Source organism: Pelodiscus sinensis, chromosome 4 (genome assembly GCF_052426305.1).
Source record: "Pelodiscus sinensis isolate ZL-2025 chromosome 4, ASM5242630v1, whole genome shotgun sequence".
Classification (NCBI taxonomy): Eukaryota; Metazoa; Chordata; order Testudines; family Trionychidae; genus Pelodiscus; species Pelodiscus sinensis.
In genome coordinates this window covers 109,163,251-109,188,690 of record NC_143055.1, presented here as the reverse complement: position 1 = coordinate 109,188,690, position 25,440 = coordinate 109,163,251, and the positions used below count along the sequence as shown (strand labels likewise).

Sequence of the window (25,440 nt, the reverse complement as noted above, 5' to 3'; positions counted from 1 at the left end):
TTCAATTAAGAAAACACAGACATGTGGACTAGTTCACTAACCTTAATAATGTCTAGACAACCATGCTCTTCAGCTAATACAGTTACAATGTCATCCACACAGCCTAAAAAATAGAACAGTCAGAAGAACAAAGATTATAATGTGCAACTGGATACTGTATAGAAAGACACAAAGGTTTCCTCCTTCTTCTCCTTAATTTCTTGAAGTATTAATTTGACTAATTGGTTTTATAGTGATTTATCACAATAACATCTGAGAGCTTTATAATTTCTAGAGGTCTTTTCCTATAAAAATAGGAGTATTTTAAACTCATTTTACATAAAATGATTATTGGTCATTAAAATGTGGCAAATGCTAGCATCACCATGTTCCACAGTATACAAAGATTAACTTGCTGTGAAACTCAAAAAATGCTTGTGATAGGAATTTTAATCCCAGGAAATACCTTTGGGAACCATATCTTATTAGGGCTATGTCTAGACTGCAAGCCTCTTTCGAAAGAGCCTCTTTCGAAAGAGAGCGTCTAGACTGCACGTTGAACTTTCGAAAAAGCGGCTTGCTTTTTCGAAAGAAAGCATCCAGTGAGTCTGGATGCTCTCTTTCGAAGAAGCCCTATTTACATTGAAGAACGCCTTCTTTCGAAAGAGGAACTTTCGAAAGAAGGCGTTCTTCCTCGTGAAATGAGGTTTACCGTCATCGAAAGAAAAGCCGCGTTCTTTCGATTTAATTTCGAAAGAACGCGGCTTGAGTCTGGACGCAGGTGAGGTTTTTTCGAAAAAAGGCTACTTTTTTCGAAAAAAACCCTGAGTCTGGACACAGCCTAAGTGTATGGGAGGGTTACCACAATTCCTCTGGGAACCATAGACAATATGCGTATGAGACGGTGATTGTGGCAAATCAGTTAGGTTGTAATACCTCCTGAGAGGAACCATCCTCTGGGGAGGCTTGCATGTAATGGTAGAGAGTGGGTTTTCCAGAAACGAACAGACTTTTGGCATTAAAAAACCTGTGTTTAAACTGACTCAGGACCTTCTTTTTGATCCTGCACGTATACAGAACTTGCTGCCCAATGCTCCTAACGCCTCATAAGACTGCCAGGTCACTCCTGACATATTTAATATGTGTTCTGAGTCTGGTTATTGTTTTTACTATGGTTTCTTTGTAATACTTTCACCTTACGAATACAAGTGCTGCATGGTAACTTGTATAAGGCAGGAATCTGGGTTGTCTTATCATACCTGCACAGAGAAAGGTAAAGGCTGGAGGCCTAAGGGGGCACTTTTGGACAGGAACATGGAGAGGAGGAACAGAAGTGCAGGTACCCCCAAATTTTGATAGCTTCAATGGATATTCTTTGGAAATCATAAAACAATTGTGAAGAAAAAGGATTCTTCTTCGAGTGGTTGCTCATGTCCATTCGAAGTAGGTGTGCGCGCCGCGTGCACCATGTCTTCCGGAGCGTTTTCCCTAACGGTATCCGTAGCGCCAGCAGGGCGCCCCCTGGACTGGCGCCGCCATGGCGGGGCATAAGTACCCTTGCCGGCGCTGCCCCACCTCAGTTCCTTCTTACCGCCGTGTTGGCCGTTGGAGCGCCTCTCTCTCTATAGCTGTTAGGCTTAGATAGTTTAATGGTTCCAGTTTATCACTTTGTAAATAGTTGTGTAGTTAGATAGTTAGGTTTTTTGGTTTGTTCCTTGCCCCCCTTGGGGGTAAGGAATGCCAGGGCCGCAAGGCTTTAAAACGTGCGCTGACTGCGGGAAGTTTATGCCCGGGGCAACCCACACGACAGCTGCCTTAAGTGTCTGGGTGAGGCCCATTTGGCAGTAGCCTGCAAGATCTGCAAGTCTTTCAAGCCTCGTACTAGAAAGGATAGAGTTTCCCGCTTGAAGCTTCTCCTTATGGAGACGGCGCTTCAACCGGCACCGCCGGACCAGCCTGCAGTGCACAGCGCACCAGCCTCCACGTGCGAGGCCGTACACCGGCACCGGGCGTCGGCAGCAAGCTCCCGACACCGCTCTCACTCTCCCCCTTCTAAGAGGGCGAAGAAGTCCTGGGGCAGGTTCCCGTCCAAAAAGCCGGCGTCAGCTGGACACCACACCGCTAGCTCACCGGTGCACGCCTCCCCTCTGGTGCACCGTTGGCACCGAGGGGGGCTAGCGAGCCCGGGCCGCTTGCCCTCTCGTCGTCCGTCTATGCCGGACACCTTTGAAGCAGCACAGGACTTAATCAGCATTACGACCTCGCTGCCGTCGTCGGTTGACTCGGACGGGTGGTGGTCGCCCACGGGGCAAGCCCCAAGGGCGCCGCTATCGCCCTTGCATGACCAGGGTCGGCATGCTACAGTGGCATATGCGTTGGGACCAACCACGCTGGGTTTGGCTCCCACTGCTACTACGGGCTCCTTCATGACGCCGGGCTGTCATTCCCAGGGAGCCTCGAGCCATGGCAGGCCGTTGCTCTCCAAGTTGCCAGAGCCCCGCTTGGCCATACCGGTGCCATACTCCCAAGGTTATCTGGCTTCCCAAGAGTCGACGTCCGTCTCTGTGCCGTCATCGGCACCGGCTTTGACTCAGTGGTCCACCCCGGTACCGGGCATGGGCACCCCGGTACTGTTCCAGTCAGACACGACTCGGTCGGCATCGAGCCTGAGCACCTCGGTGCCGTGCCTATTGGCCACGCAACAGGCACCGGGCCTGGACACCCCGGTGCCAAAGCTACAGTCAGCACAACCAGCACCGGGCCTGGACACCCCGTTGCCACAGCCACAGTTGGCACAATCGACACCGGGACTGGGCACCCCGGTGTCTCAGCTGCAGTCAGCGCAATTGGCACCAGGCCTGGGCACCCCGGTACCGCAGCCCCGGACGGCACCGCTTCCACTATTTCAGCCATCGCAACCGGCACCGAGCTTGAGCACCTCGGTACCGCAGTTACTGGCAACGCAGCCAACACCGGGCCTAGGCACCCCGGTGCCGCAATTGGTGCACACGGCACCGAGCCTGAGCACCTCAGTGCCGCAACTGGCGTATAAGGCACCGAGCCTGGGTACCTCGGTGCCGCAAATGCCACCTCAAACAGCACCGGGCTTGGGCACCCTGGTGCTGCAGTTACTTACTGGGCAACCGGCACCGGGCCTGGGCACCCCGGTGCAGCAGCTGTTGGTGCCATCAGAGTTCGCCGCACCGGGTCTGGGTCCCCCGGCACAGCAGATGACCCGTCCGCGCCGTGCGCATGCAGGCAAGCCGGAGTCGATGGCCAGGTTTGCGCCGCACTCCTCGTCGGCTCCACTGTGGCCGGAATCCGATTACTCTTCGGACTCGGACGTGGTGTCAGTGCGCTCAGGGTCTTTGGGAGCTTCTTCGACGCACAGATCTAGATCCAGGCACCGAAGGGACCACAACCAGCAGGTGTGGCCCCTGCATCCGCAGTGGCCCTTTTGGACTCTCTGGGCCTATCATCAGTGGCAGGGCCAACCACCACCATCTATGGCGTCGGAGGCTTCAGGGCACCGTTCTCGTCCCTCTGCGTCCCTGTCTAGGGCGCCCACCTCCCCTCTCCCGGTGCCACAAGACACAGCAGCACGCAGCCATCGGTGCCGGGAACAGCCCCTACGGAAACTCAGGCCGCCCAATCGGCACCGCAGTTGACCGCAACGGCCCCCCTCTTGATCCAGGAGTCATCGTCGTCGTCTTCCCCGATGAGGCACTGGCAGACCCGGTGCCCGAGCTGCCATCAATGGATGCCAGAGCGCATCAAGACCTCCTGCAGCGCATGGCTTCCAACCTGGCTGTTCCAGTTGAGCCCATAATTGAGAATACCAACCCAATGGTAGACATCCTCACTGAGGACACCCCTGCACGATTCGCACTACCACTTAAGACGGTTTCAAAAATTACTAATGCCCCATGGCAAATGCCAGCAACTCTGACTCCTACCCAAAAAGGGGTAGAAAGGCATTATTTCATCCCGCAGTCGGGTCACGATTTTCTGTACTCCCAACCCATCCCGGGATCATTGGTCGTGCAAGCCGCGGCCCAGAAGGAGAAGCTTCCCCAACCCGGTCCTTCATCGAAGGCAAGGGAACCTAAGAAGCTGGACTTGCTGGGCCGCAAAGTATATGCTATGGGAGCTCTGCAGCTCCGTATCGCTAATCAGCAGGCGATGCTGAGCAGGTACGCCTTCAACACCTGGCGGGCAGTCGAGAAATTTAAGGACCGACTCCCGGTGGAGGACCGCCAGGAGTTTGTAGCTATGGCCTCCGAGGGTAAAATCATCACAAGAACTGCCCTCCAAGCGGCCTTGGACACCGTGGACTCGGCAGCCTGCACCATGGCGACAGGTGTCGTTATGCACCGTGGGGCGTGGATCCATGTTTTGGGGATCCCCGCGGATGTCCAGCATACTATCCAGGACTTGCCTTTTGAAGGGAAGACCTTGTTCTCAGAGCACACAGATTCCAGGCTCCATACCCTAAAGGACACTAGGTCGACCCTGAAGTCCTTGGGCATACATACGCCAGCTACTCAGCAGCGTCAACTGCCATTTAGGCAGCAGGGTAGAGCGCAGCCCCAGATCCCCCGTGGGGACTTCCGGAGGCGCCGCTACCGGGCCTCCGGTGGAGGTTCCGGGGCGGCCGCGCCCCCTCAAGGGTCTAGGGGTCAACGTCGTCGCCCCAGGTCAGATCCCCAACGGGCAGGCCCTCACAGCCCTTCCAATCAGGGCAAGCCTCAATTTTGACTTAGAGCTAGAGAGTCCCGTACCAGTCTGCCACCCGGCCCCCCGTTCGGGGCCTGGCTTTCCCGTTTTGCCTAGGCATGGGCACAAATAACATCAGATGCCTGGGGTCCTCAACATTGTACATTCGGGCTATTCTATCCCATTCCTGGGCCCACCGCCTTCAAAACCCCCTACCTTGTCCCTAATAAGGGACACCCCTCATGAACACATCCTGCTTCAGGAAGTGGGGGCATTCCTTGAAAAAGGGGAAACAGAAAGGGTTTCCCTGCACTTGCGGGGCAAGGGGTTTTACTCCCGTTATTTTGTTGTCCCAAAACCAAAGGGGGGTATCCGCCCTATCTTGGACCTCCGGTTCTTAAACAAGGCAGTGGTGAAACAAAAGTTCAGAACGGTAACTTTAGCCTCGGTCATCCCAGTACTACAACTGGGCGACTGGTACGCGACTCTCGATCTAAAGGACACCTACTTCCATGTGGCTATCAGGCCCAGTCACAGGCGGTTCCTTTGGATTATGGTGGGCTGTCACCATTTTCAGTTTACGGTACTCCCCATTGGGTTGTGTACTGCGCCAAGGGTGTTCACGAAATGTATGGCTGTGGTTGCCGCCTTTCTGCGCAATCGAGGGGTACATGTGTTCCCCTACCTCGACAATTGGTTAATCCGAGGTCGCTCGTACGAGCAAGTAAAAGCTCACGTGTCACTCATAAGAGCTCTCTTCTTAAGGCTGGGGCTCTTGGTGAATGTTGAGAAGTCATCCCTGACCCCCTCCCAGAGCATAGAGTTCGTGGGAGCCCTACTCGATGCGAAGGTGGCCAGAGCATTCCTGCCCCACAGCAGGTTCCTTGCAATAGGGGAGCTGATTTCACAGCTAACCCGGTCCCCCATCACGACTCCCCGGGTCTGCTCCAGGCTCCTGGGACATATGGCAGCATGCACTTACACAGTGCGACATGCCAGGATGAGGATGAGACCTCTGCAGGCGTGGCTGGCGAAGGCCTTCTGCCAGTCCAAGGGCCTATGGGACTCCATAGTCACAGTGCCCCCGGACATTCTGGACTCCCTACTCTGGTGGACCCAGGAATCCGTGGTGCACAGCAGAGTTCCCCTTCAATGCCCCTCCCCCCTCGCTGACCCTGGTCACTGATGCATCCGACCTAGGGTGGGGTGCACACCTCGGGGGCCACAGAACTCAGGGCCTCTGGTCCCTGTCCGAATGGTCCCTGTACATCAACATCCGGGAACTGCGAGCGGTGAGGAAAGCCTGCGAAGCATTCCTGCCGAGGCTCTCCCACCGCTCCATCCTGGTACGTATGGACAACACTGTAGCGGTTTTCTACCTCAACAAGCAGGGTGGGGCACATTCACCACCTCTGTGCAAGGAGGTCCTGCTGTTATGGCACCTATGCGTCACGCACAACATCTCGCCCCAGGCGGAATACCTCCCCGGGTGCAAGAACCTGCTTGCAGACACACTGAGCAGATCCTTTGGAGCTCACGAGTGGTTGCTCAAGGATTCTGTACTCAGCCAGGTTTTCCACAGGTGGGGCTATCCCCACCTGGACCTGTTTGCCTCGGCACGCAATACAAAATGCAGGAACTACTGTTCCCTGCTGGGGCTGGGGAATTTTTCCAAGGGAGACGCCCTAACGACCACGTGGCCAAAGGGCGTTCTCTATGCTTTTCCCCCATTTCCACTAATCTCCAGGGTGTTGACCAGAGCGAGAACTTTCAGGTCCTCGATCATCCTCATAGCCCCCAGGTGGCCCAGACAGTTCTGGTTCCCCATCCTGGTGGAAATGCTGGCCCGGGACCCCATAGCACTCCCTCCAGTTCGGGACCTGCTAACCCAACCTTGGGACGGAGGAATAATGGTTCACCCGGACCTCCGGTCTCTCCACCTGACAGCCTGGTTTATCCGTGGTTGAACCAACTGGAAAGGGAATGTTCCCGACAGGTACAGATGGTGCTACTTAACAGCAGGAAACCCTCTACTAGATGGTCGTATGCTGCCAAGTGGAGGCGCTTCTCGTCTTGGGCATCCCGGAGAGGAGTACAGCCGTCCTCGGCTCCTATTCCAGCTATTCTCGACTATCTCTTTCAACTTCGTTCTTCTGGCTTGTCTTTTTCATCTATTAAAGTCCATGTGGCATCTCTCTCCGCCTTCCATGTGGGAACGGCAGGAGCCTCTCTTTTTTCTAACCAGGTGGTTAAAAGGTTTCTTACAATTTCTCCAAACCCGTATCCCTCTGTGAGGGCTCCATACCCTGAATGGAACCTCAACCTGGTTCTTCACAGGCTTATGTCCCATCCCTTCGAACCCTTGGCTACCTGTTCGCTGAAACACCTTTCATTGAAGGTTGTTTTCATAGTAGCCATTACATCTGCTAGAAGGGTATCAGAGTTAAGGGCGTTGACCATAGAGCTGCCCTACCTTGTTTTTTCTCGTGATAATGTGAGGCTACGACCTCATCCAACCTTCCTCCCGAAGGTGGTTTCCCCTTTTCACCTATACCAGGAGATTTATTTACCAGTGTTCTTCCCTAAACCTCACGCATCCCCTAAGGAGCGTGTTCTACACTCCCTGGATGCCAAGCGAGCGCTGGCTTTTTATATCGACTGAACCAAGCCCTTCCGTAAATCCCAACAGTTGTTTGTCATATTTGGGGAAAAGGTTCGCCTGTTTCTACCCAAAAGTTATCAAGATGGGTGGTGCAATGTATAGCAGAGTGTTACCAACTGGCGGGTAAAACCCCGCCCAGGGTAAAGGCACACTCTACCAGGGCGCAGGCATCCTCGGTAGCCTTCGGTGCCCAGGTACCTATCACAGAAATCTGCAGGGCAGCCACCTGGTCTTCCCTCCACACGTTTACAATGCGCTACCTCAACAGGCCAGGGAGGATGCAAGGGTGGGCTCTGCAGTCCTCAAATCTGTGATGTAAATATATAGATCTCGTTGTCTTTGTTCTGGTTTGGTGACTTGTCACTGTTTATTTGTTCAAATAAATCTGTTTATTGTTCACCTTCCTTTATGACTCTGGTGCTATGACTGTTCCAACCCCTCCTCCTTGGGCTTAGCTTGGTAGTCACCTACTTCGAATGGACATGAGCAACCACTCGAAGAAGAAAAGAACGGTTACTTACCTGTAACTGTTGTTCTTCGAGATGTGTTGCTCATGTCCATTCGACTCCCACCCTACCTCCCCTTCGTCAGAGTATCCGGCAAGAAGGAACTGAGGTGGGGCAGCGCCGGCAGGGGTACTTATGCCCCACCATGGCGGCGCCACTCCAGGGGGCTCCCTGCCGGCGCTACGGGTACCGCTAGGGAAAACGCTCCGGAAGATGTGGTGCACGCGGCGCGCACACCTACTTCGAATGGACATGAGCAACACATCTCGAAGAACAACAGTTACAGGTAAGTAAGCGTTCTTTATCAGTGTCAATGGCAGCTAATTTTACAGGTAGTGAAGGCCGCTTTAGATTCATTTAAACATGCATCCCCAGGCCTCAATTTGAAGTTTTGTCTCTTTTCCCCTCACACTTCATAGTGCTAATGTCTATCTGTCACAGAGCTTCCACTTTGCAGCATGGTTTTCTTTTTAAAGTCTGAATGGCATTTCAAAAGCTAATATAGTCTTTCTACTAGCCTCATCTCATTTAAATCACACCTACACGTCTACAGCCATCAACAAGATGAAAAAAAAAAAAAATAACAAAAAAGAACGTGGAACAAGAAAGACACATGCTTGTCACTGTCTGAACAGCTGCCTTTTCATTCAACCTTTTATCTGTTCATGGACTTCCATACGAATATCTTTGGGACAGAGACTTGACTTGTTTATTCCAAATAATAAATAGGCATCAGAAATGCCTGTTCCTAGCTACTTCTCCTCTGCCATATCATTCAACACAATACAAGCACAAAGCCCCTTTGCTGTGCACTTCTGGCTTACAGTTGCTATTGTCCTCCTATGTCAGCTCAGAAGAAGCTGCTAGATGTTCATTACCTTTCCAAATTTGCATCTTCAAAATTAAACTTGCCTTAGACCTGGGCATCATGACCTTACTTGCTAATGTTGTCCTTGCTATAGATTTATTTGGGAATTTAGGAAGACCAGCACTGTAGTTACATTTAGGTCACTTACCTAAAGTAAGCAGAAGTTTTAGTTTTTCAGCTATATCCAAGCTCTGGAACAGTTTTCTACCCTAAATGGAATAGAAAGTTATCCCAACAGTTAAATGTCAGTCTTTCACAAGTACATGTGATGTGCAGTTTTGGGTATATAAAAAGAAAGTCAAAGTCAGCAAGGAGATTTTAGAGCTTTTGTAAGTTATCTGTTAGACATTAAGCAACTCTAAAAGCTTTACTACAGCAAAGCTACCACTCCATTGTAATAACTTTAAAGGTTATTTCTGATTGATTGTTTACCTTTTGAAAGTTTTTTTTTTTTTTAAACTGGAAGTAAATTCAGGGAGGTACTCTCCTCAAACTTTCATAATGTACCTGACTTTTAACTCAGTAAGTGTAAGATTTTAAAAACACATATATTACCATGGAGCTATTGTGTAATATTTCACACCATTATGCACATCCATAATTAACTTTTAGTTTTTAATGTCCTAAAATAGTCAGAGTTTGCTCTTATATGTTAACTTTTAACCAATGTTATTTCCATTTTACAGATGAAGAAACAATTCAAAGAGGTTAAGTAACTTATCTGGTGACACATAGCAAGCCTAATAGATCAAGAAATAGAAGCAAAGATTTCTCATTTCCAGTGCTTTATTGTAACCATTGGCTACTACTGCTCTGACAGTATAATTCAAATCATCTAAATTCTGTTTTATGCAAAAAGATAAAGACTTTTTTTGCTGTCTGAAAAATAATACATCTTCTATATTAATACAGGACATTATACAAGAACTCGATTCTTTGGTTATAGGATGAGTTTTCTAGTGCTATAGTCTAATAGTAAGCATCATTAATATCCATTCAACAGTCATTGTTAATTTAATCATTACTTGAAAAACAGCTTTTCTTGAGTTCACATAAGTACAAAGTGAAAACACATTCACACAAAATTCTTCCCAGAATATCATATAATCAAACACACATACCACACAAAGCTCAAATAGTATAATACCAAGAGACCACACATCTGATTTAGGGCCAGAGGGCAGCAGCTTCTCACACTGAGTGTGATCACTAGGTTTGACAAATCCCTGTGCAATTACTTCAGGTGCCAGGTATGATGGATACCTATAACGATGCAATAATAGTAAGAGTTTTACATATTAAACACATCTGTCAACTACATTAGTCAAAATAAGTCTGTCCATCTAACACAATGCAGAAAACGTTCATTACATTTTACCATATGCTTATTCTTAAATTAATATTACAAGTGCTTTTTTCCGTATATCATGAGTACTGAAGAATAATGCCAATATGCAGGAGAAAGACGGAGAAAAGCATTGGACCAGTACTTATTGGGGAAGGAGAACTAAAAGTGGACAACACTAAGATATCTTTTTCTTACATGTGGGCACATTAACACATGAAACATTACCCAAAAAATAAAAGTGATCATTACCCCCCGCAAAAAAATGAAAGTGATCAAGTAACAGAAGCATGAAAGAAAAACTTATGAGCCAAAATAAATTCGCAGTCAGTCAAAAGAAAAATTGTCAGCAAGTTTAAAGTATCTTAAATCTTAACATATAAGGACATATTCAGAACAAAAAATGAGGCTTATTTAAGCTGACCAACTGGTTTTTAATGATATTTGGCTAAATGGTGACAAAATTTGCGGTGCCATCATAGTTACTTTCAAATGTTCAAGTTTAAAATTGTACTGTTTATTATTTTTTCCAACTGTTAGAAAAATGAAGCAACAGTGGGTGAAAAAAATTCCTTAATTATAGGTTAAACAGCCCAATGAGATCCCTTTAGGACACCTTAGGTTGGACACCCCAAGTGAATGGATGTTGCACTCAGCATTAATTTGAATGGATGTTTACAGCTGTTACGTCTATTATGTTTTATGTATTTGCATTTTCTGCTGTACTGTGATTTTGTGTAAGCTTTGTTATTCACTTTCTAACCATCTGCTATGCCTGGCATGCATACCAGACTCATAACTATACTATTTGGGGGCTGAAAGTAGATGTTACATTAATATCTTATACAAAAGGAATATACCAACTGCCACAGTGGATCAGACCAAAGATCCATTGTGTCTGATAGCAGCCAGCAACAAATGTTTCACAGCAAGGTATGTAAGAAAGCTTAAGTGATACAATCTGTCGCAATGTAAATAAGTCTATATATGTTCCCATTTCTCCTTTGACTTTTATTTGATGTCATAGTTACAGGGAAAACTGCATCTTAAATTCCTTTTAGTTCCTCTGAAAGGCCTGTCTTCCTACACCTCTCATTGGGTAGAACCCTGTGGTCAAACCACTTTGAGATTGGGTCTCTGGGTTGTAGCTCCCTAGTTTCCAACCATGTAAATGTGATATGGCCCAGCCACATTTAGTGCCTTGCACTCCAGAAACCAGTGACTTATTTAAAGTGGCTTAAAAATATTTTCTTCAAAACTAACAACTATTCACTGACCGAAAAATACAACGCATGCAGAATTACACATTTTAAAAAAATTATACAGATAAATTTCCCTTTAACTAGGTGTTACCAACAATTTACTATGCAATATACACAGGATTATATGTATTGCATAAATGTATCCTTACCCTATAGGAAAATCAACATCAACACCATGAGCTGTCATGTGGTATAGTCCAAAATTAGCCAATTTAATATGTCCCTATAACAGAAGAAATATATTAATAATGAAACTCTACATATTACATAGGCCGCCAAAAGAATTAAAAATATATACTGTCCTTTCAATTGTGCTAGTTATCTGAGAAGTATCGGAAAGAAGGAGCTAGAGACTGAAATTTCCTATTCATTCCAAGTGTTTCTTAAAAATACAAAACCAAGCCTCACAGGTCATGATCCCTTTGCACACAAAACTTTATTGGAATTTAATGAGAGCATTTACTTCTGTGGGCAGTGTACTGGGAAAGAAAATGAACACTACACCAAGAGAAATCTTTAGTTTAAAGATGAAAGATTTATACAATTTGAAAACCGGAGTATCAGCCAAATTTCCTTCCTTTCTGTGCATTTGTCAGAAACGTTGCTTCATTTTTTAATTCTTTAATTTTTAAATACAAAATATTTTTTCAATTACCTGCAATCAGGTTTAAAAATCGGAGTCCATTCCTTCTCTTCTTCCTCATTCCATTTATCCCTTCATTTACTCAGTCCCGCTCCTCTCTCACTTTCCATCAATTCTATAGCCAACATTTATTACTAGTCTCCTCTACAGAACTAATTCATTCACTGTTTTTCCATGCCCAATGAGAAATAACTCTTTGCAAAAACTTGACATGCATACACTTAGGTTACTATTACCGTCTATCAGATTGCACCAAAATTCAGCCATCTTTGGTTTCATGTCTAAGTGAAGACTACATCACCTTAGGGATGTTAAATTTAGTTTAATCAACTGATCGACTAGTCGATGGATTTTTTTCATCAACTAATCAATTAGTTGATAAGCAGGCAGCTGCAGCAGGGTCTGCCTCTTAAACCGATTAAAAGCCTGAAAGATCTTAATCAGTTTAAAAAGCAGAGGCATGTTTGGGATTAGCTCATTCCTGGCTCACACCCGGTCCCTGCTACTCCTCTGCCTCCCTTGCTCTCCGTGGAGATGGTTCTGGGGGGGAATCTGCTTTAAAGCCGGCTCGTTCCAGGACCATTTCCTGCGCCTTGCAACCTCTGATGGAAGCAGCAAGGGTGGGGGAAGTGACTAGTCGAGGAACTAGTCGACTATCCAATAAGTTTTTGGATATCAGATAGTCGACTAATCGCTTACATCCCTACAACACATCAGTGTTTTTAAGCAGTTTAAGGGTGGTATTACAGGGAAGAAATCAACCCTTTAAATGTCCATGTAACTTCTGTTTCTGGCAACTTGTTTCCTGTCATCTATTTCAAGGTTTTAAGACTATCTTACAGTCTTGAGTACTTATGCTCCTCAGGGACTTCATTTTCTATTAATTCAGTTTTCATCAAAAAGAAAGGATCTGAGATGAGATATACAAGTAGTCCCATTACTATTTGGGTCCTTTAAGAGAAAAGTGTTTTTTTTTTTTTAAATAAGCACAATTAGGTTTTTTAGTTGCAATATGCTGATGTGACTGTTCTAACTATATCCATTAAGGATGGGTTTTATTCTTTTTGTATGAGGCTTATATATTTCTTTCTATAGAGTAGAAAATCTGTGACAAGTGGAAGAGAATGACCAGAATTTGGGATTTTACTGATCCAACCAGTTCATCAAACATATAAACAAACACCATTTTAAAAGTAAATACTAAGCTCTGTTCCACTTTGTGTGTGTGAAAGAGAGAGAAGATATATAAAGCATTACATACAATTATGCTGAAGGGTGAAATTATCCTTTAGCAGTAATCACTGTGGTATGTTAGATGAATGCCAACACAAAACATATTAATACAATTTCCTGTAAACAATGAAGAAGGACATAAAGCCTGGGCTGGGACATATAGAAAAGGGACTGCAAGCACATCTGAAGTTCTATATACTTTGACTATACGTGTTTTTACAGTCAGAATAACTTACCAATTATAGAAAATATTTCATCTGAAAGGACCCTGAAACAATTTCTCACCGGCCATTTCCTGAAACGTGCCATGTGACACTGAATTTACTTAAGATGATATTTCAATAGCCTTACCTCTCGATCCATGAGGATATTGTGAGGGGAGAGTGCTCTGTGGACCATTCCATGTTTGTTCATATATTGCAAACCCTGCAATACTTCAAATGCTATGCATAAAATCCTCGAAAAGCTGAAAAGAAGAACACCACATTTCCTTTTTTTACATTTTGCAAATAAAAGTAAATAAGTTTTGGAGTCTGATTATTTGATTTCCCTGGTACTCTGAATATTTCTTGACTCCAGATGAAGTTTTTTTTTGGGGGGGGGGAGGAAGGGAAGTTGAGGGGGCTTCATTTGCATCAGACTGAGGGGTGCAATTTTTTCCCACCCTCCTCCAGACTAGTAAAGTTTAGACTTCATAAGAGGTTGCAAAGTTCTCTCTCACCCTTAGGCAAAATTTAAAATGCAACATTCAAATACAGTTGTAGTTCAGTTGACGTCACCAGAGTACTTCAGCCTGTTTATCTTTCCCATCTGCCAATAGCATTAATGCTTTACAAAGGGTGGGGATTTTTTTTCAGTTACCACAAAACTAGTCCTCGGAACTTTCTGGCATGTATCACAAGCATTAGTGAGTGGTGAGGATAGATGGGGAAGGTAAATAACTATTAGCTAGGATTGGGAACACAAGCAGGAAATTTAAGATAAGCCTCTTAGGATGAAGAAGATATGTAGCCAGGGGACAGTGTCTGAGCAAGGGCAATTATATTAAGAGGAGAGAGAGGAGAAAAAAAGACAAAGTTAGGAGAAAACTGTATATAGCACCATCTGGAAGGTCAGCTATTACTCCATCTTGTGGCTCATGCCTATATTGTATTTTCAGTTAGATTATTTTCTTAACATTTTTATCATCATATACTTAATGTGAAAACTGAAGAATTTGTTCTGAATGCTGTGCAATCTCTCCCGCCTCTCCAGTGAGCTGTTAATCATGCCTCCACGTAATTGTCCTTGGCCAAAGACAATTCCTCCTGCACAGTACTACCAGCCCTGCTTTAGAATTTACCTTCAGAATGAACCAACGAAATAGATGCAGGTGGCTGGGAGACTGAATTCCCCATTGTTCATGGAGGTGGAATACTAGCTGTAACAAACCCATTAATCTGGAAAGATTGGGGGGATTAAAAAAGCTACCCCTTCAGTAACAGTGCTATTATACTATTGTGCAGAACTATTCAGGAATCAGCAGGATGCAGTATACAAAACAGTACAGCGCACCCACCTCTTTAAAAAATAAAAAAGCATAATAACTAAATTTGGTTTTGTGCAGTTTTTCCTCCATGGATATAATGATGAAACTTAAAGCAGAAGTAGCTCCAACATGTGCATGCAACCCAAGAAAGTTATCATTTACTGTGACAATTAGACATTAAAAATCATGGCTTGATGGGACTGATGGTTTATTACAACAATCTCTATAACCCACTAATAACCCTCTTCCCCTCCTTCAGTTACTTATCCCGACTCCTTCCTATGACTAATGAGTGTTAAACTAACCACTTCACCTTGAAGGGTCCCTTGAAAAATGTATTAACTATTAATGCTAAACTAGCTGTTTCTATCTTTCTTGTATTTCACTGTGACATTCAGAGTAAGTCACTCCATCTCAGAAAGAACTAAAAAGCTTTCCTCTCTCACTAACTAAAGTTAACCCAATGAAAAATATTGCCTTACCTACCCCATCTCTCTTAACAGGTCATCAGACTTACTGTAGCTCAGAGTGGTCCCCTGAATAGAAGGGCCTTAGAATTGCTGTATTTGAAGTGAATTTCTTAAATGAACATCTGCCTGAGTAAAGCAACGCTCCATTGTAACACCAGAGGGCCTCAGCTGCACATCTGTCATTCTTGAATTGAGCGACCACATAGAATGGGTAAAAGTGTGGCCACACAGTCTGTCAATACCTGAAAACCATGTTTCGAGATTTTTCTGTCATTAAATACCAGTTCCAGAATTATTAAATATAACAGAGGTGGTTTGTAATCGGGATCTCTGCAGTTTAATTGACCGACAAATAAAGATTAAAAGTGTATATGTAAAAATATGAGCACATTTACTTTTCATATTGATCAACCTATAAATGATGAAAAAATATCAGTACAGCATCTCAATGCAATTGTCTCTGAGAAACAAAGCATGCACATCTTCCATGGCAATACTACCAGATCAGATAACCTTTAAGAAAAAATATTGCCTGTGGTTATTACCACTATGATTTGGGTTTAACTGCTTGGGTCTAAATGCAAACAAGAATCATAGTATGCTAGAAAGGGAAGAGATCTTGAGAGGTGATCAAGTTCAGTCCCCTGCCCTCATGAGCAAATGAGTGAGAAATGGAGGGAAGAGTCTCTTTGGAAACTGACACAGGGCCAGGCACAACAGCAATCCTTGTGCTCCCCAAGAATACTGTTTTAGGTTAAGGCAAAATGCAGGACAATGTTTTAGGTTAGTAACAAATGTAGCCGTGTTAGTCTGGTGTAGCTGAAGCAAAATACAGGACTATGTAGCACAAACAAGATGGTTTATTAGATGATGAGCTTTCGTGGGCCAGACCTGAAGTTAAGATAAAAGTGAATTTTTCTTAAGTCCCTGAAAGTTGCTCTATTGGGACTTATTTCTGGCTTCTTCTCTCTTTACAAGTTATTGTCCACAGATGGAAAATCAGAAGATCAAAGGGGTGGCAAAGGGGTGATATACAGATGAACCAAAAGGACAGCTTCTCAATTAAAAATACGCTTTCCAACAGGGGATGGAAGTGAGATAAGCCTAGATTAGATGAGTAGATGAGTAGACTACTTTCATTCCCCCTACCCCCTGCCACCGTTTCCCTCCAGAACCATCTCCACGGTGGCACCTGCCCCCCACCTCACTGCTGCCTCTATCCGAGCTCACCACGAGCAGAGGCTGTTCTAGCAGCAGCCCCTGTCTATAGGGGGTCGCAGCTCCCAGCAGTGAGGGACAGGGGCTGCTACCAAAGCAGCCTCTGCCCACAGCACATCTGGCTCCTACAACATTTAAACTACAGACACACAGCAGGGGTAGCTCCTGAGCCCAGCATGAGCCAGGACTGAGTGCCTTCCCTTCTCAACTGTTTAGTCAATAAAAATTAGCAGCCAATTAGCTGCCTCTTAACATCTTCATTTCCAATAAGAGGTTTTTGGGGGTTTTTTAAATAGTTCCTTCTCTCAAGCTCCAGGCTGAAATACACCATATCTATTGAGCTTCAGGACATGCTTCAAACGTCATCTCTTTATTAAGGTTTTTGAGATGTGAGGATCAATACCAAGTGATGGTATGCTGAGATGAAAGCAAAGTAGTTCAGGTTATTATTAGCTAGTAGCTCTGGCTTTTGTTTTGTTCAGGGACAAGGGAAAGAAGCTAAAAGGTGCTTTATCTTTTATGCCACTGTACTTTTATTTATGTTGATAGATACTTAGAGCACAGGATAGGCTCTTTAAAAATCTACTACATATTTCAAAGTTGGTGTACCTGTCTGTCTGTGAGTCTGTTTGTTCAAGAACTCCTCCTAAACGGAGTAAGAGCTCGGACCACCAAATTTAGTATGCACCTTCCCCTTATCCTAACTTAAATCAAGGTCAGGGTTTGGTTGTGCCAGGACACTGGCATGTGCCTAGAATTTGATTGTTCCTAATAAAATGGAAAGGAAGGAGTCTGCTAGCAGCGACAGTCTTGCTGTTGAGTGAGCACAGAGGGCAGGGGTGTGGCCACACAGGGAACAGAGTGGCCGGCTGGAGGCAGAGCTCTGGCTGTTGTGGGCCACCGTACCCTACAGCGCCTGCCACCTCCAAGGATCCACCACTCAGGCAGCAAGGCCTCTGCCCCTCTTGGAAGTGGTGGGCCAGGGAGTGGCATCCCTGCAGCCCTGGCCAGCCCCGAGAAGCCTCTGTTGCCCAGCAAGCACAGCCAGTACAGCCCCAACAGGCAAGACAAGGCAGGAAGGCAGCTTGGGTGTGATCTTTCCCAACCCTATCCCCTGCCCAGAACCCCCAAAACACCAAGTCTCCTGCATCCTCCACATTTCTGCCCTGAGCCCTTCCCTCCCCCTTCATCCACTGCCCCGACTCCTGCAACCCCCTCTTCCTGCCCATAGCCTCCCATACCTTCCAACCCCTGCCCTAACTCCTCAGCCCCTACAAGGACCCAAGTCATATCAGGTAAATCCTCTGGTTAATTATAAAAAAAAACAACCATGGTACAGAATAGCAGCAGAACAAGTACAGTGATTATTGGACATACTCACTCAGAAACCCTCTTTAAAAGGAGAGGGGAAAACTCCCGTTTTGGAGCACGTAGCTCCAAAAATTCAAATTACCAAGCTCTTAGTAGCAATATAAATGAGCTCAATGAGATGGAAGGAGTGGGGGAAAGAAGGGTTTTTAAGACAATATAATGGTGATACTACAGCCTTCAGAATTTATTAGCCAAAAGGTGCACCAAAAGGTTAACGTGTCCACACTCAATTAAAAAACAAAAAGGATGGAACTACAGATTTATAGAAGCCATTTCCATTTCTGCCCAGGAGTCAGCCAGACCTCTGGGCTGATGGTTTTTTAATTGACTGGAGACAAGAGACTCTTTCCTGGAAGCGTGCTGAACTGAACTACTAGAGGTGGTTTGCCTTTTTGTACTCCAAAGGAAATGATGCGATAATCTACTGCTCAGAATGTTTGCACTTTCCAGATAACATTTGGGGAAGAAAGAGGGAGAGATACTGCTTGATTAATGTGTAAGATAACATTTTCTTTGGAATGACTGAGGCACAATTCTAAACTCTGCTGTGTCAGGATAAATAAAGTACTGACTTGAAGCACAAAGTAAAATGAGGACCAACACACACAGAAGTCTGCCCCCTTGGAATAGGAGACTATTACAAATTGTACACCTGGTTAGGATCCTAGATTGGACATTTCTCCCTTTACATTCCAGGAGAAACAATTTTATTGCTAAAACAACAAGGAGTTGAGTGTCACCTTAAAGACTAACCCTTTTATTATGGCATAAACTTTCAGGAGCTGCAACGCACCCCATCCAAAGCATGAAAGGAAAAATAAACAGATAGCAAGAGTACAGAGATGGGAGTGTTACATCAGAGCCAATTCAATCAGGGCAGATATGGATCAGAATGCCTAAAGTGGAAAATTACCTATGGTAACAAGCAAGCCATTCCCAATCTCTGTTCAGACCCAATCTGATGGCACCAAATTTGCATATTAATTCCAGCTAAGCAGTTTCATGTTGCAGCCTGGTTTTGAAGGATTATTTGCGCGCGGGGGAGGGGGGGGAGGGGGGGGGGACGGGACTTGAGAATGGCAACTTTCAAGTCCATAACTGTGTTTCCAGAGAAGTTAAAATGTTCTACCACTGTTTTGTGTATGTTGCCATTCCTTAGGGCTAATTTGTGTCTATAGATTCTTTTTGTGTAGAGACTTTGCCCAATGTACATGGCAGAGGGGCAGCACTGGCACATGATGGCATATATCACATTAGTAGATGTGCAGGTGAATGAGTCTTTGATGATATGGCTATGGCTGATATGGTTAGGTCCTATGATGGCATCACTAGAGTAGATGTGTGCACAGCGTTGGCAGTGGGGTTTGTTGCAAGTATTGGTTCCTGAGGGTATGTCTACACTACAAAGTTAATTCGAACTAACGGACGTTAGTTTAAATTAACTTTGATAGGCGCAACACTAGCGCTCCGCTAGTTCGAACTTAATTCGAACTAGCGGAGCGCTTAGTTCGAACTAGGTAAACCTCATTCCACGAGGACTAAGCCTAGTTCGAACTTACTAGTTCGAATTCAGAGGTGTGTAGCCCCTTAATTCGAACTAGTGGGAGGCTAGCCCTCCCCAGCTTTCCCTAGTGGCCACTCTGGCCAACACCAGGGAAACTATTGCCCCCCTCCCGGCCCCGGACCCCTTAAAGGGGCACGGGCTGGCTACGGTGCCCGTGACAGGTGCAAGCCTGCCAGCACCCAGCCAGCAGACCCTGCAACTGGCACGGCTCGAGCCAGCCACCCGATGCCCCCCAGCCCTCCCCCTCTTCCCAGCTGGCAGCTCCCAGGAGCTTGCCCAGGACCGCAAGAGGCGGGCACCCGCCTGGTCCAGTGCAGACATCGTGGACCTTGTCCACGACCTCCATACTAGGCACAGGAAAGCGGCCGTCTAGGGCAGGAGAGCTGCCAGCCTGGCCACCCAGGAGCAGGTTTGCATGAAAATCAAGGTGGTCCACTGAGACCCCCAACCCTGAGCCCTGAATGGCCGTACTGGGTCAGACCAAAGGTCCATCTAGCCCAGTAACCTGTCTGCCGACAGCGGCCAACCCTAGGGACCCTGGAGGGGATGGACCGAAGGCAGTGACCAAGCCATTTGTCTCGTGCCATCCCTCTCCAGCCTTCCACAAACTTTGGGCAGGGACACCACTCCTACCCCCTGGCTAATACCACTCCATGGACCCAACCTCCATGAATTGATCTCACTTCTCTTTAAACTCTGTTCTAGTTGTAGCCTTCACAGTCTCCTGCAGCAAGGAGTTCCACAGGTTGACTCTTTGCTTTGTGAAGAACAACTTTCTGTTACTAGTTTGAAGCCTGCTACCCATTCATTTCCTTTGGTGTCCTCTAGTCCTTCTATTATGGGAACTAATGAAGAACTTTTCTGTATGCACCCTCTCCACCCCACTCGTGCTTTTATAGACCTCTATTATATCCCCCTCAGTCTCCTCTTTTCTAAGCTGAGAAGTCCCAGTCTCTTTAACCTCTCTTCATATGGGACCTGTTCCAAACCCCTGATCATTGTAGTTGCCCTCCCCTCTCCCAGCTTCTCTCTTCCCCTATCCCACCTCCTTTTCCCAGTCTCCCCCAGTTTTGTTCAATAAAGACAGATTCTATTTTTGAACACAATTGTCCTTTATTTTGTACATCAGGAAGGGGGGCTAGGGAGGGGCTAGGGAGGGGTAAGTGGAAGGAGGTGAGGGAGGAATGGGGTACGAGCCCCCGATGGGGAGGACTGGGCTGGCTCTGCGGGCTTCTGGGGGTGGAACCTTTCCCGCAGCCTCCCAATTGCCCCCTCTCCCAAGATGGCAGCCTGCGGCAAGTGCAGCCGGTCTGATGGCCGAGTGCTGTGATGTGCCCAGTGTGGGCACTCAGGGCACTCCAAGCCAGGACTGCTTTGCAAGCGGGGCACCCCTGAGAACTGTCTGTCCGGGGTGGGGGTCAGGTCCCTTTAAGCACAGCCCTCGGCTAGCCTGAGACAGCAGCTCCACGCCCTAAGTCCTCCTCTGATGCCCTGCCAGCACTGCTTCCGGCCATCCTTAACCCCGGTTCAGGGTCCGCTCTGTGTGGACATGCTAGTTCGAATTAGCAAAACGCTAATTCGAACTAGTTTTTTAGTCTGGATGCGTTAGTTCGAACTAACTTAGTTCGAATTAGCGCTGTAGTGTAGACATACCCTGAGTTAGTATTTCTGTTGTGGGGGATGTGGTTGGTGGTAGGTATGTGTTTCAGGTTGGGAGGGGCAGGCTGTCTGTAAGCGAGGAGCAGACTGCCTCCCAAGGTGTTGCCAAGGGCCCCTTTAACATTTCTACTTTTCAGACATCTTCAAAAGGGGAAGAAAGTTTTCCTAAAGACCAGCATGTGAATAGATGCTTCTCCCAATGCTAGAGCAGAAAGTAACTCCTAGGTGGACTAACAGCATTTACTTTTTATAACAGTGAACTCATTATTAGCTCTCCATCTCTTCGGCAATCGACTGTACAAGTAAGTGCCTATGTCTTTAGCTATTATCTGAAGCCATATTCTACAGGATGATACTGTATAAGTATCACCAATTGTTACCATTTATTCACTTAAAATATTTTTACCCTGCCCCTCTATTGAAAATATTCAAGGCAGCTTACAATTAAAAAAAACCACAATAAATAAATACAAAGGACCTCAAAGGGGGGATGGGACATAAAACAGGCTAAAACACCTCAAGAGGAAGGACACGCACACACACATGTATTAACAATTAAACAACAATAAAAGCACAGGTAAAAATGGTGGCTTTGGTCTGGTGCCGAAACAGTGCCAACTTTGGCACCAGGAAAATGTCCTGGGTGAGAGAATTCCACAGCCTATGGGCAAGGCTGAAAAAGCCCTGCTCTGCACAGATGTCAACCTTCTCTCTCTAAGTGGAGGAGCGAGGAGCAGAGCCTCCCTAGCCAACCTCAATCGCCAGGTGGGTTCATACGGGAGAAAAGAGTCCTTCAAACACCCTGGTCCTAAGCCAGTTAGTGTTTTATAAATCATAACCAAGACCTTGAATTATCCCCAGAAACATACTGAAGCCAGTGCAGCTGCCAGAACACCAGCAGAATGTGCCCCATATAACGAGTATTAGTTAAAACCCAAGCAGCTGCATTCTGGACTAGCTGAAGCTTCTGAAGACTCTTCAAAGGCAGTCCTGCACAGAGTGCATTGCAATAATCCAATCGGGATGTGACAAGAACAAGAATCACTGTAGCCAAGTTGTTCTTATTCAGGAAGGGTCACAGCTGATCCAAAGCTGCCCAATAGCACTGCTGGCCACCAAGGAAATCTGATTTTTAAATGTTAAAAAAGGGGAGGACTGCATACCTGTTCTTTCAGGGGAACAATGACCCCGTCCAGAACAGGTAATGCACCACAATCCTGGTCAGATAACTTCCTGAACCACAGGACCTTGACCTTATCTGATTCAGCTTCAGGCTATTTGACTTCATCCAGTCCATCACCACCTCCAGAAACTGGTTCAGATTAGTTGCCACCATACCTGGATCCAATGTCACAAAGAAATAGAGTTGGGTGTCATCTGCATTGATGGCATAGTCTTCTAAATCTCCTTAGGACCTCTCCCAGTGGTTTCATGTAAATGTTAAATAACATAGGGGACAAGATGGAATCTTGTAAGACCCTGTAGCACAATTGCCACGGGATCAAGCAGCATCCCCTTAACTCCACCTTCTCAAAGCGTCCCGACAGGTAAGACTAGAACTACTGCAAAACATTGCCTCCAGTACTCAAATCCACCAGATGCTCCAAAAGAATACCATGGTCAATGATATCAAAAGCCACCAAGAGGTCCAAGAGAATCAATAGGTATGCACTCCCCCTTTCTGTCTCCTGGCACAGGTCGTCTACCAGGGCGACAAAGGTGGTTTCTGTTTCAAAACCAGGCCTTAAACCAGACAAATAGATCTAGATAATCTATTTCTTCCAAGAAAGCTTGGAGTTGCAACACCACCACCCACCTGAGTACCTTGCCCAAGAAGGGAATATTAGTGACTGGGCGATACTTATTCACATTGTTTGGGTCCAGGGAAGACTTCTTAAAGAACTGTTTTATCACCGCCTCTTCCAAGGTGGCAGGAACTGTCCAAGACCTAAAATAGACATTAATAATCCCCTGGATCCAACAAGACATCCCTTTTCAGCTCGATTTAATAAGCCATGATGGGCAGGGGTCGACCGAGCATGTGGTCGGTTGCACTCCTCCAAGCACCTTCTCAACATCCATGATCTACAAAAGCTGAAACTGATCCAAAGAAAAACGACTAGGCAGTGCAGTCAACATATTCCATACCCCACATCCATGACAAGCAGATTCCCTATCAGACCGGATGCGAGTGATCTTATCTGCAAAGTGCTACACAAACAAATCACAATGGATTGCTGAGGACTCCCCCATTTCATCATGGCCAAGCTGTAAGAGGCCCCGCACCACTGGAAAAAATTTCACCAGACAGCACCGTGCAGACCTCATGTGGGTGGAGGAATAACATTTCTTTGCCATCGGCACCGCCACAGAATAGGCTCGCAATTTGGCTCTAACCTGCAATCAAACGGACTTGGCTAGCACCTCCAGTGGTGCTCTACCCATTGCACGGTCCATTTTGCTGCCTGCAACTCCTCACAAAACTAGGGAACAAATTTGGTTCAACTAGCCCAAAAAGGGCACTTAGGAGCAATCATGTCAATTGCCCGGGTTACCTTAACGTTCATAATGGCCAAACAGTCCCTCAGAGATCTCAGGAAACCCTCTGGATCCATCAGCCTCCAAGGATGGACTATTTTAATCTGTCTCCCACCTCTGCGGAGGGGAAAGTCAGCAAATAGTGTAAACTTGATCAGGTAGTGATCGGTCCATGACAAAGGGAGCATAACCACATCCCTTATCCCAAAATCTCTATCACCCTTAGACCAAAAGACTAGATCAAGAGTATAACCTGTCACATGTTTGGGGGCAGTTATTTCTTGGGATAGTCCTAAGGTTGTCATGTAGGCCAAAAAGTCTCGAGCTGGACCACACCACACAGCCTTGGCATGAACATTCAAGTCCCTCAAGACCAAAAGTCTTGCAGTCCTCAATGCCACATAAGATCACCTCAAGCAGAGCATCTGTTGTGTTGCAAGGCAGGTGGTACACAAGCAGAACACCCAACTTATTCCGGCCACCCAACACCAGGTATAGACACTCAAATCTAGCAGTTGGTTTGTCTGGGGCCTTAGCCAGTGGGATGGTATCCCAATACATAATCACCACTCCCCCACCCCGACCGTCAAGTGGATGCTGGTGCTGAACTGAGAATCCAGCCAACCACAATTGGGAAAGGTCAATGCCTCTCTCTCCACTTCCAGCCAGGTCTCAGTGATACAGGCCAGGTTGGCCCCTTCATCCAGGATTAAGACCTGGATGAACAGCGTCTTGTGGGATACCGCCTTGGCATTCAACAACAGCACCGTCAGGCCCGACAGCCAGCTGTTAACATTCCCATAGTCATTGAAGCTGGGAACAGTACTGGAGTGAAGGAGAGCCCATAACTGTTTAAACTTTGTTCCCCTCAGCTGGCCTGTCCTGATCTTACCACCATATTTTCCCAGACGGTCACAACTCCCACTATGTCATCTGAAACCTCCCTTTTAGCCACCCCTTTTAGCCACAACACATAACGGGGGAGGGGGGGAGAGAAGAAAAAAAAAGTCTATAATGCACACCCCTTCCTTGACCTTCAGTATAGGCAGGTAGGGGGAACCTTCTCTCACCAAGAGCCCACCTCTGCCGTCCCTGCTCTCACCAAGCACTGAATAGGCCAATTTATATTTTACAGTTCAGTTTTATAACAGTAATTTGATGATATTACCAGCACTGTCCATTTTATTACGTGACATTCCATAATGTTCTAGCCTCCAGGAAGTTATTTCAAATACCACATTTTTTGTGCAAAGAAAACAATTGCTTTGCCCAGGACTGGGAAAAGGGATTTTGCAAAATACATGTAACAGCTGGTGGTAGCACCAGAGATGGCTCAGAGGCTGAAATGAAAATTCCTTAATTTCTGCACTATGAATTCTTAGGCTACAAGGACTAGTGATCACACAACTGGAATTCTGAGATAGCAGGATTCAAAAGCTAGACCTATGCATTTTCTGACACCCCCGGAAATAAACAGTCAAAAGAAAATAAAGAAAATAGCTTTGCAGTGAGAATGCTAAGCAGCAGGTTGTAGGTTCATACAAGCACATTGAAAAAGAAAGTTAAAGGCAACCTGAATATGGAACCTGTACTTTCTACCAGTTAGGATAAAGCATATTGAGAGTATTAACTGAACAAAAAAATCTCCTTTTCTTTTTAGTCCCATCAAAGATGTCTTTATCATGGCTGTCTACTCCCACACTTACATGATGCCTGAGAATGCAAGCTGGCCCAGTGTTTTGAAGGCTGTAATGACCAGAAAAGACAGGCTCTCTCAAGATTCTCATTGTGACGGGGCACCAGGCTTCGACCCAACAGAGTCCTCAGCCCCCCGCACTCTCCAACCCCCCGCGGGGATGGGGAGGGGAAGAGGGGGCT

General features: G+C 46.2%; 1 protein-coding gene across 6 annotated transcripts in view; it reads right to left on the bottom strand.

Moving 5' to 3' along the window:
• The window catches only part of TBCK (TBC1 domain containing kinase), a 185,255-nt gene that overhangs the window by 132,634 nt on the left and 27,181 nt on the right, over positions 1-25,440 (bottom strand). For all 6 annotated transcript variants that reach the window (XM_075929695.2, XM_075929700.2, XM_075929699.2 and 3 more), the window contains exons 4-8: positions 13,566-13,680; positions 11,488-11,561; positions 9,853-9,994; positions 8,880-8,940; positions 42-103 (exon numbers count right to left, since the gene is read on the bottom strand). In XM_075929695.2, coding sequence (XP_075785810.2) covers positions 42-103; positions 8,880-8,940; positions 9,853-9,994; positions 11,488-11,561; positions 13,566-13,680 — 454 coding nt within the window. The remainder of the gene's footprint in view (positions 1-41; positions 104-8,879; positions 8,941-9,852; positions 9,995-11,487; positions 11,562-13,565; positions 13,681-25,440) is intronic.